The 12,221-nt window shown below is 34.1% G+C and overlaps 1 protein-coding gene across 1 annotated transcript; it reads right to left on the reverse strand.

Annotated features, from left to right (window-relative positions):
* Window positions 1-1,350: 1,350 nt before the first annotated feature.
* Window positions 1,351-9,826, reverse strand: LOC145241315 (actin, adductor muscle-like). Its single transcript, XM_080104125.1, has 2 exons — window positions 9,137-9,826; window positions 1,351-3,264 (listed from the first exon to the last, which is right to left on the reverse strand). Exons 1-2 carry the CDS (start codon window positions 9,260-9,262, stop codon window positions 2,260-2,262), a joined length of 1,131 nt encoding a protein of 376 aa, XP_079960251.1. The 5' UTR covers window positions 9,263-9,826; the 3' UTR covers window positions 1,351-2,259.
* Between the last annotated feature and the right edge of the window lie 2,395 nt (window positions 9,827-12,221).

Raw genomic sequence — 12,221 nt, forward strand, 5'->3', positions numbered from 1 at the left:
GTTGATGTCTGGCATATCATTTCACAGTGAAAGTCTTTACAAATATTCATTTCATGTATTTGCACAAATACGTATCGACTTGTACAACAGCCAACACATTTTTACAATCTGATATCAGTTCACTTTCCACTACAGCTTTAGTTTTTCTTTTACTCCAAAACAAGTCACATTGCCATGAGGCCTAAGAAACAAGTGATGTCGAATATATAAGGGCCAAACTAGATGGGGGAGTTGCGCAGCAAGTTCAGATCACGTGTTGGTACGGTTCGAGTAGATCTTAGGTTTACTTCCGGCAGTCTCATAACTAGTTTCGCTCTTTAATACTCACATTCCATGAGCGATGTTTGAGAATAGAAGAATTGCCGTTTTATGGGTTGGAAGCTATCAACTTAATCATTGGTTAGTTTTGTACTTTGAATTAATATTCCTTACATTAAGTGGCTTCGTGTGCAGCGATTTTCATAAAAGGGAAATTGCTGCATCAGCCCTACCTTGTTTTCCCCCGGATAAACAAAAATTTGGATTTCTTTTACGATCAAAACATTCCGTGTAGTTCACTTATATGAATTTAAGTATTGAGCCCTTAAGTAAATGCAAATAAATAAATAAATAAATAAATAAACTTATGTAACATACATTTTTTTTCAAGCACGAATCAGATATCGGTTTTGCGAGGGCAGTATGATTAAAATACAAGACTTGGAGAAATCTGGCGCCGATTAATAAGAGGAAAAAAAGTATTTGTATTTGATATAGTTATGACTTCTATAATTTTTAGTGAGCCTCTTTCATGCAGGTTGAATTTCGATTTGCAATTCATGTTCAAACCATACAAGTAGAGTCTTCGCTATTTAAGAAGACTAATTCTACACTTCAATTTATTATAAGCAGAAGCCTTTGGTTCTGAAGCACAATAGCTATTTTTTTATAGCGTGTTTTAACGAGATTCTCCAGAGATGATTAAAAAAATCTCGGCAAAAATCGTTACTAAAAGACTATAAAACGACACATGGTGCATAAGAGTGTTTGGGGGGGGTCGATTTGGACAACTGGTAGTGAACGCAACTAAAATTTTTCAATTTTAGTTTTTCGTCAGCTTCCACTTTTTAAAGTAAAGATTAGTTTCAAAATGAAAAAAAAAAATCCTCAAATACAGATTGTGATTTACATAAAACACCCAATGAGTAGAAAATTCATTACGACAAAGAATGCCCCCAAACTATCTTAACCAAATGTTAAAAAAAAAAAAAAAAAAAAAAAAAAAAAAAAACCGTTTGCTTCAAGACAAAACAATCTATACAAATAAAAAAAAAAAAATATCAGCAATAAAAATAACAAAAAAAGACAAAATTAAAAAAAACCTTCATTTTTTTTCTAATTTTTATTTTGTAAATTTATACAAGTTTTGTTTCAAGTTTATTTCTAGAATTCTTCCGGATCAATATTCATTTTGGTCGCTTCGTGTGACACTTATAACCCTCGAAATACAATCGAAATTCCAAGGTCATAAATGCTGTAGGTTTGGATTGAGAAAATTTGCTGCTGAAATCATCGCAAATTTGCAGTGTTCATTTTTTATTATTTGTTAAAATAAAAAATATTTAACTTTTAACTGAAAAAATAAAAAATGCTTCATCCAAAAATAGTAAATTTGAATTGTAGAAACAAATATAAAACAATTTCCTAGTTTGAAAAGTTTGCTCTGCCTTTGTTGTGGGCAACTTTTCCAGATATTGAGCTTCCCCTTGCCTTTTAGAAATTCGTTTTTTTTTTGTTTATTTCTAAATATGCAAAGACATTTTAAAGTTGTTGAAAGAAAAAAAAACTTGGACGGAATGAAGCAGAAGCGTTTCATCTTTGTAAGCCAAAATTGATGCGACCTTTTAATTTTATTAAAGATTAAATTTTGTTTTAATCGATTTAAAGTTTTATTGGATCGTCTTTGGTGTTGCGTAGGCTATTCCAATCGAAACTGGATTTTTAGCGATATAGTCAGTTCTTTACTTATACAGATGTTTTCCAATTATACTGCACATTTACGTTTTGCTTAATATGACAACCTCTGAAAAGAGGTATCTCCCCTTATAAAGAACCAACATCGCTATAAGATAAGAATTGAGTTTTTAATTTTCTTAGTTATGGCAACCAAAAAACGCTAGAGATTTTTTCCTAACAATCTTTCTTCGTCCAGCATATTTATCAATAATCCGAGATTTCTTTAAGTTAAGGGATAAAGAGAAGAATTTGTAGAGTGAGCGTTTAGAAGCATTTGCGGTGGACAATGGATGGGCCGGACTCATCGTATTCCTGCTTGCTAATCCACATTTGCTGGAAGGTGGAGAGAGAAGCCAAGATGGAACCGCCGATCCAGACAGAGTATTTACGCTCTGGGGGAGCGATGATCTTAATCTTCATGGTGCTGGGGGCCAGGGAAGTGATTTCTTTTTGCATTCTGTCAGCAATACCGGGGAACATGGTGGTACCTCCGGACAGCACAGTGTTGGCATACAAATCTTTCCTGATGTCGACATCGCATTTCATGATGGAGTTGTAGGTGGTTTCATGGATACCAGCAGATTCCATACCCAAGAAGGAAGGTTGGAACAAAGATTCTGGGCACCTGAATCTCTCGTTACCAATGGTGATGACTTGACCATCGGGCAACTCGTAGCTCTTCTCAAGGGAGGAAGAGGAGGCGGCGGTGGCCATTTCCTGTTCGAAGTCAAGAGCAACATAGCACAATTTCTCCTTGATGTCACGGACAATCTCTCTCTCGGCGGTGGTTGTGAATGAGTAACCACGTTCGGTCAAGATCTTCATGAGGTAGTCAGTAAGATCACGTCCGGCCAAGTCAAGACGGAGGATGGCGTGGGGAAGAGCGTAACCTTCATAGATGGGTACATTGTGGGTGACACCATCGCCGGAGTCAAGAACAATACCGGTGGTACGACCGGAAGCGTAGAGGGAGAGGACAGCCTGGATGGCAACATACATGGCGGGAGCGTTGAAGGTCTCGAACATGATTTGGGTCATCTTTTCCCTGTTAGCTTTGGGGTTCAAGGGGGCTTCTGTGAGGAGGACGGGGTGCTCTTCGGGGGCGACACGGAGCTCGTTGTAGAAGGTGTGATGCCAGATTTTCTCCATGTCATCCCAGTTGGTGACAATACCGTGTTCAATGGGGTATTTCAAGGTAAGGATACCTCTCTTGCTCTGGGCCTCGTCTCCTACGTAGGAGTCTTTCTGACCCATACCGACCATGACACCCTGAAAGAGAAAAAAAAAAACAGTTAGAAATTAAAACAGAAAAGCAAGAAAAGACGGAAGAGGAATAGAGAAGTAAATGTCAACCAAGAATCTTGTTGGGAGAGAAAATACTGGTGGCATAAAATCTGCTCAAGAAATAACGGCGAATTGAAGGGGATAGGCACTAAATACGCGTGCATAAAGATCTCAAATCCCAGGTTTCCAGATTTAGAGAAAAGTCCAGTTCAACCTAAATAAATATTTAGGAGGCATGTACTCACAGAATGAATACGCCATATTCCAAAAATCACATGAATGGATCAAGTAGTTTTAGGTTAAAAAAAAAAAAATTTATGAGCAAGCAAAACAGACAGTCTTGCGTCGCCATTTTGAAAAATAAAGGGCAGATAAGTACAATTAAAACTTGCGAGGTCAGCGCTGTAATGCTAATTTCATAATCGTTTTAAATCGTAAAAATGCTTGAAGTGATTTTTGGAGCATGACATTTTCGTTCCTGGTCGATTACAGACAGATTTCTCTGCAGTTGCGCTAGTTTTTAATTCTGAATAATAAACGCCTAAAGTGATATTAACAGTTTTAATATTTACACAGATTAATATTTAATATCGTCTATGGTTTTCGGATAAATTCTGTCCACCTTGAAGTTAAGTTTGGTTATTTTTTTTTTAATGGTCAACATTAACCGAAAATCGAATTTCAATCAAGTAACTTGGATTTTGAAGGAAAATAAGTGATCAGTTACGGATAGTGTTAACTAAGAAAAACGGCAGATTTAAAGTTGGATTAAATTAGATATTAAAAATAAACTCATATGCATTACGGTGGAAGGTTGAGATGGAGGTCATACGGAAATAATCTTAGAATTCGTAGCAATTCAAAACCATCTTGTTAAAAATCTATAAAGCATTAATCTATAAATAAAACAGGTGTGAAAATATATTTTACCGATAAACTATTAGTCACATAACACTGAAATTAACAGTAAATAATCCTACACCAAGGATTTTTTTTTTTCGAGTGAAATCATTGTATGGATAATTAACGCGTACATAAATGTCGGCAAATTGAAATGCAAAATGTTGGTTTCAACTTGCCAACATATTTCCATTACTTTTTCACATGCGTAAATTCATTCAGAGCTTAAAGTGGGTTAATTTTAAATATTTATTATTTGTTGATTGCTCAAACGGTAGGGAACGCGGCGGGAGCTCCGTTTTTGTTTTGATTTTAGCTGATGGCACCTAAGTCATTTATTGTAACTTTTGAAATCAGTCTTGTAATATTCAATAAAAAAAAACTGCATGAATTAAACACTTAAGCGTATTTTACAGCCGGAAAAGAACGGGCACTAGTTGTTAATGACGGTGAGAAGTTCAATATTCTTGGTTAAAAGATATCTGAATACGCTAGAATTTTTTGTTCTTAATAAAACGATCATTAAAAACACCCATCTGTACTTCGTGTTGAAATTCTACGATTTATAGCGACTAACTAAATTAGCTATCCTTTTCGTTAGGAGCTGAATGTGGTATCTGTTCTGAGACTTATGTAGTGATGATGGACTGGTTCATTTGTCATAAATAGGGCTATGACAGCGTATTTTCATTTGTTTTTACTCTAGAGTGTGTATCCGTTGATATCTTATGTTTTTATATAGAGTGATGTGGTTCTCGGTTGATTAACCGTGTCTAACTTTGTCTGATATATACTCGAGAGTCAGAACAAGAATATTCTCGTCATAGCCTTAGTTATAAACCATCCAGTAATTGGTTACAAAATGTAAGCGAAACATACTGTAGAGCGATATAGGGTTGACGCAAAATGACAGTCCCTCATCGTTTTATTATTAGACGAATTGCTAACCAGTTTTGTGAATTTAAATTCAACTGGTAATGCTTACTCTTGACTCCCAATGTTTCGTCTAAAATTTTAATCACGTGATTACGGTGTAGCATCAATAAAATAAACCATGTCGCTTATTATAGACTTAGCTGAATACGATATCACTTTATTGGTACTTATGCAGTATGCACTTATGTTACTGGGCTGGCGAATGTATTGTAACTATTCTGTACTTTCACCTAACAATTTAATAAAACGATATCGTAAAACTTTATGGACCGCTTGAATTGTGGAATTATTCAAAATTTCAGAAATAAAGCACAAGCGTTTTTTTTTTAATTACACAATTCTTTAAATTTAAATCAATGTATTCAAACGGTCCTTCAAGTTTTACGATATTTTTGTTTATTGTTAGGTGAAAGTACAGAATAGTTACAATATACCCACCAGCCCGGTAACATAAGTGCATAAGTACCAATAAAGTGATTTTATACGTCGTATTTAGCTAAATCCATAACGAGCGACAATTAAATGAATGCCACGTGATTAAAATTATTTTACATGATCACATGATGAATGTCACGATTAAAATTTATTTTACATGATCACATGATGAATGTCACATGATTAAAATTTAAGCAGGCGAAACATTGTCAGAAGAGCAAGGAGAATCGAACGTTGCTTAGAGTTTTGAATATCAATATTTTTCTGGTTAGCTGTAACTAACATTCCAACGACTGGGTTAGGCAAGAAAGGCAATAAGTCAGCTGTATCGGAAAACTACGACGGGCGTCTGTAGGATGGAGTGGGGGCATGAAATTCAAATATTATAGAAACCTAACATTCAAAATCAGTCTGGATATGAAATGTTCGAGAAATTTTAGAATTCAAAACGAGTACACTTTATATTCTATTAGTATGAATAGGCGGCTACTACTTCAAGTTGACACCTTGTTTGCTTTTAAGCATTTTCCTGAATATAACTATGGTTTAGTGGTTAACGACACGGACTGACAACCTGGAGGTTTCAAGTTAGAAACAAGTTCGTTTCACAAAAAAGAAAACAGGAAATAATTTTTACTTAGGGTGTTGGCAAACTTCATGGTCCCTCTCGTAAGTGTTCGATCCTTTTCTAGAAATAATTCTGACTAATAAAATATCGGAAACCTATGCGAACAATAGAATCTTCGGATTTATACGATGTGATCAGATCAATTTATTCCAATCTCGAAATTTTTTTTATCCATTATCGCTATTTATAGATAGCTCTGCAACTGCAAAAGTAACTAATAAATATTGAATGAAAATCTAAGAGATGGAAGGGTCACAAGTGCTTGTCCAGAATTCCTATATTTAAAGAAAATGTATTACATACGTATCCGTGAGGAGAAAATATTCCAGAACATAAATTGATAAAGTTTTAATTGTATAAAAATAAAGGTTATTAATGGAATTCGTACGCATTACAAAAGTCTCGCAAGTTTGAATTATAGAGTTATGTTGCGTCTTGAAAAATTTTTCAAAATGGCTGCACAAGACAGTCGTTCCTCGGCTAGCCGTGATATTTAAGAAAACTAAATGGAGCAATTTACAATAATTTTTGGAATACATTTTCGTTCGTCACGAATACTTACAAAATGTTTTTGTTTTTAGTATAGGAATTAAAGACTAACATCAAATATTTAAATTTTTGAAATTTATGAGATTAACTAGCAGTATATTGAAAACTGCTAACTTTGCGTAAAAATGGACTTTGATTTTATAGACCAGAACAGCGATTACATACTATCTAAATATGGTTTTAATACGGCTATTATATTAAATAACGAAATCAATTTTTCACTTATCAAGTAAGTGGAGATTCGATAGTAGAAAGTTTCTACGAGAAACAACGTAGAGTTGCTGTACACTGTATACAAAAGGGGCCGAAGATCTTAGGCGTCAAATACTTTTGCACCTGTTGGTAGCAAGAAATTCGCCAAATAAAGCGATTCAGAAAAGATAATCCGAAAGGTGGTTATTTGATCAACATAAAAATCTACGCCCATCCCAGTAAAACGAATATTCAAGGAATTTATACATCTATACGATCTACATACGGCAACACTCAGAATTTCGAAAAATTAGTCATCTTATTTAACTGAAATGAAAATTAATGTACTTTCTGAAAAGATTTCATAACTGAATTCAAACATTTAAAGATTGGTTAAATCTTAAATATTTGGTGAGATTGTAAGTATTAAATATTTACATTCATTAACATAAAGGTCAAGTTTACGAAGTGTTTAAATAACGTTATTTTAAAAAATTTTAAACGCCATTTTTAATATGGAAAGGGGCTAACTATTTTCTACTTTAACTTTACAATTTAATAAGCGATATCGTAAAACTTGAATTTAACTTGAAAGTCCTATTTAAAACAGCACGGTTCGTAATCTGCATAATTACCAAAATTGGATGCACGAAGATTAAAATAATTTTGGAAACTAGAAACGAAAATGTCTAGAAATTGAAATTAATTTTTAAAAAGTTAAATATCACAGTAGAAAAAGATTGAGTTAGTCATTTTATTTGGCAAAGGTCTTAAGCGAAGATCGGATTCCAATTTTGGTCTGGGTGGGATTCAGGGAAAGTCATAGCACAGTTATGCCCTTATATGACCAGCCAAAGAAGGAGCGGAATGTATTAAGAGTTTTAATAGAAAGCTCACATCACCTCATCTCCCTCATCCAAAGTCTCCGAATGGGAGGAGGGTCTAGAATGGCACTGCCGAAATCCCTACTACCATGTATGGTTGGGAAGTCTTTTCAGCGACTCCTTTCCAAAGGAAACATCAGCACCGCCTTCAGAGTCGCAGAACCCCTTCCACCCACACAAACTCTAATTTCATGGTTTGCTAAAAGATTTAATATTTCGTCTAGATTGAAATGGATTCTGTAAAAACTAAGAATCTGATCATACAGCAAAGGCTTATATATATATATATATATATATATATATATATATATATATATAAACTTTAAATATTGAAGAGATCATAAAGCCCATCACTGGAGGAATTAGGTGCTATTTCGCCGATAGCTAGTAATTTCAGGAAGTATAAAAAAAGTTAACGTGATCATAAAACAAAGTGAAAAATTTCTTTAAATATAGAAATCTGTAAGAAAAATAAAACTGGCTGAAACATGTCAGATTTGGTGAAAGTAGTTTAAAGTACCTATTTACTATGCCTCCCCACGGGACAGAGTTAGACACCAGGGTAATTTAGTGAATGTATATGCGGATTTTTTTTTTTTCATGGGACAGGCTTAGCGTTAGTTTTTTTTTTTTTTTTTCAAGTGGCGGAGGGGTACTATTTAGTAGATTAGGACAATAAAGTCTTTGAGAAAGTTCAATTACAGGGAGGGAAGAGGGGGTCTTAACGCACAATAGAAAAAAAAAACCATATATGGAATTATTGCAGTTCATAAACCAAAATATTTTTCCATCTATTTATGGAAGTCAAGGTTACACTAATTAGAGCTTCCCTACAGAAGAGCTGTGTATATAGGCAGCATTTTCTTGTTTAAGCAGACATCAAAAGTTATGATTCAGATTCTTTCCGTTAGTTAAGGTTTACATATTTTGTAAGCGTATATACAAGAATTCCTTGGTACTTATGCATCTACGTTACTGCATTATTTTTAATTTTAATTAAATTTAAGAGATTTTTTAGTTACGTGAAAGTAAAATTACAAAATACAGTTCGTGTTAAGAATGGCGTTTCTCTGATACGATTATTTCAGCGCGGTAACAGATGCACAAGTACCGATCTTTTAACTTTTCGAAATCGTTAAAATTCGAATTTCGAAAGATTGGGGGGGGGGCGTAAAATTTAAATGCAATTTTTTTTTTTTTTTTTTATAGATTAAGGGGCAAGGATGTTCTAAAAACAAGGATCGAAAAAAAAATACAATAAAATAAAAAATATATATACATATATATATAATTAAATAGTAATAAAAATATTGAAAAGAAAATGTTAACTAACCTGATGCCTGGGTCTGCCAACAATAGATGGGAACACAGCACGTGGAGCATCGTCTCCGGCGAATCCGGCTTTGCACATACCGGAGCCATTGTCAACAACCAAAGCGGCAACGTCGTCGTCACACATGTTGATGGGTTAAGTTTGACTTTAGCGGAATGAGAAGACTAAAGATTTGCCGTGTCTAACGGTATTCCTTACACGTTGAGCTGTAACGAGCAACTGGCGAACGAACAGCGGCGCGTGCCACTTTTATTCGACACCGCCGAGAGTTTCCAAGAAAACCAGGCCGTCGGCATAAAGCATTACCAAATATGGTAACGCTAATCGATGAACATGGGCATGGTGGCCTCAGAACGAGTTCCGGCTAAATCTGTCCACAACGATTGTTCTGATCGTTTACAAGACGGAAGATGCGAATCATGTATTCGTGGCCACTTTTGGAGCGTCGGCTTTTTCCTTGCTTTTAATGGAGTCTTGGATTGATTGTAGCACTTACGGCCATCCACAGTTTTTGTGTTTAGTCGTCATTGTCGACGGGTCGAGCTAGCAGCAGCGTGTTCGGTTCTTTCCTGTCTTTGACAAAAGAATAAGAGATATGAAGAATGGCGAACACTACAGATATATTATGGTTTTCTTCAAAAGCAGCAAACAATAATTACATCGTTGTGAGAGTAAATTTTCAAAGCCGAATAACTAATACGGATTTCTAACAAGCAAAAAGAAAGTCTTCTTCAAATATTTAAAATCGGTTCCATTCATTCTAAACGCCCCCCCCTTTATTTTCGTTTTTATTTTCAATTTAAACAGGTATATTTTCATTTTTTTTCTTTTCACATTTTACGCCACGAAGATATCTTTTGCTTAAAATGCCATTCTCTTCTGAATAACGAATTAATTAGTGTTGTATATCTTTAATATATTGTATTAGCAGAGATTCGGCATTTTCAGGATCGAATGAGAGATACTACTAGCGTTTGTTTAGGATTACACTTATTGAAAAACAAAAATACAGAAAATTTTTTATGTATGTACTCGTCACGGAACAATGATATATTCCAAAAATCACGTAAATTGATCAAGTACCTTTTTAATTTACATATTTTGGATGCATATGCATATTAATAATATATATATATATATTATTAATGGTATTTTCAAATTAAATTCAAGTTTTTACATATCTTTTTTAATTGTTAGGTGAAAGCACAGAATAATTATAAAAGACCTTCCTCTCCGTATGTTAAGAACGGCTTTGTAAATGTTATTTCAGCACAGTGACTTAAGTGCATAAGTACCTTATTTTTACTAAGAAAATTAAATCTTATGACGAAGCGAAAAGTAGGATTTTGATCGGCCAACTCGATTCGAACTATCGAGATCAAAATCAGCCTTATAATGGATAAAATTTAGTATTAATATCGCTGCAAACAGTAATTTTAAATTTTCTTAGTAAAAAAAAAATGCTTGATCAATTTACATGATTTTTCGGTACTAGTGCAGAGAGTGATCCGGACGTAAATAATAACGTTATTATTTAAACAGCCATTCTTAACATGGGGAGGGTGGTTTGTACCTATTCTATACTTCAACCTTACAATTGAATAAAAAAAAAAAAAAAACTTTAAACTTGGAAATACGATTTTAAAAAAATAGCACGGATCGGATCACTCTCTGCACTAGCACCGATTTTTCTAGTATATCAAAGATTTCTCTGTGTTTTATTTTTATTTTTATTTTTTTTTAATAAATGCAATTCTAAATAAACACCATCTTTTCTTTGTCACAACCAATAACACCATTTTATTTTTATATTCTATTCTTTGGTATTTTTCAGGGTCACTGCCGGCTACGAATTGATTTTGTATGTATTTTTTTTCTTTTTATTACAGTGGCCAACGGAATAAAGGGTGAAAAAAATATAAATAAATCTTCAGCACCAGTTACTTTTCTACCTATGTGGATGAGTTTTGGGGGAGGGGTTAAGGCGTTTATTTACTTTAAAACAAAAGTCTGAGTTAGAACGAAAATAAAAACGGTTTTGGACCCTCGATGATCGCTCGAAAATGAAACAAAATGCTAGTAGAAACTCGTCTAATATAATCAGTCGTGCGAAAATGTAATTTTCTGCAAGTGTTTTATTCGATTTTCGATTTGGCGCAATTATCGAAGGTCTAAATGGCTGTATTGAAACCGTTCTTTTCCCCCGTCAAACTCAAAATTTGATACTTTTTTTTTTTTTTTTTTTTTCAAAGTAAATAAACTCGTTAGATAAGTAAAAGAGTAACCTATCTTTCTTTGGTAATTTTTTTTTTTTCGCACTTTTTTTTGTTGACTATTGTAAAACATGCCCTATTTTGGAGTTGTTATAAACGAATGTCATTTAGATCTATATGTTTTTAGTTAAGTACCCTATGTTATTTGGGGAGGGGTCTGTTGCTACCTGGACTAAGGGTTATGGAACGCAGGAGTTATTTTATTAAAAAAAAAACTGGTACTTGTGCAGTTTACGAACTGAGATGATGCTATTTAAAGTCCTTAACATTGGCAGGTGGAGGCATTAACTACTCTGTACTTTCACCTAACAGCTTAATAAATAAGACATCGTATAAATCAAATTTAATTCTAAAATTCTGGCTAAAAGAGCAGAATCCCTCAATTGCACAAATGCCTAATTTTAAAGTGAGCCCCTTATGTATTGTCATTTCAAGAAGGTGGGGGTGAAATTGGAATTGCGGTTAATTTATAATCTTCATCCCCTCCCCCTCATTTCGAGAGTTTTGTGAAGGCGTCCACCTTGTACATTTATCCCCCACCTGTTCTACTGGATAATGTTACAGAAGCGGGGATAAATAAACTCGATCCAGTTTTAGTAGTGTACACTAGTAAAACTCTGGATCTAGTTTATTTTACACTGATGATTGCGAAAGCATGAAACACTAGTGTCGTGGGTATAAAAATAATTATTTATAAGTAGCCCCTTTTTAATAAAGTTCTTAAAATTGAGCACTGTCTGGGGAAATAAAGGCGATCGGTTGGCCTTGTGCGAGTTCACGATTTCCAGTCGTTTGAACACTGTTGACTGTCT

Source organism: Euprymna scolopes, chromosome 20 (assembly GCF_053919585.1).
Source record: "Euprymna scolopes isolate OS-2025 chromosome 20, ASM5391958v1, whole genome shotgun sequence".
Taxonomy (NCBI): Eukaryota; Metazoa; Mollusca; class Cephalopoda; order Sepiida; family Sepiolidae; genus Euprymna; species Euprymna scolopes.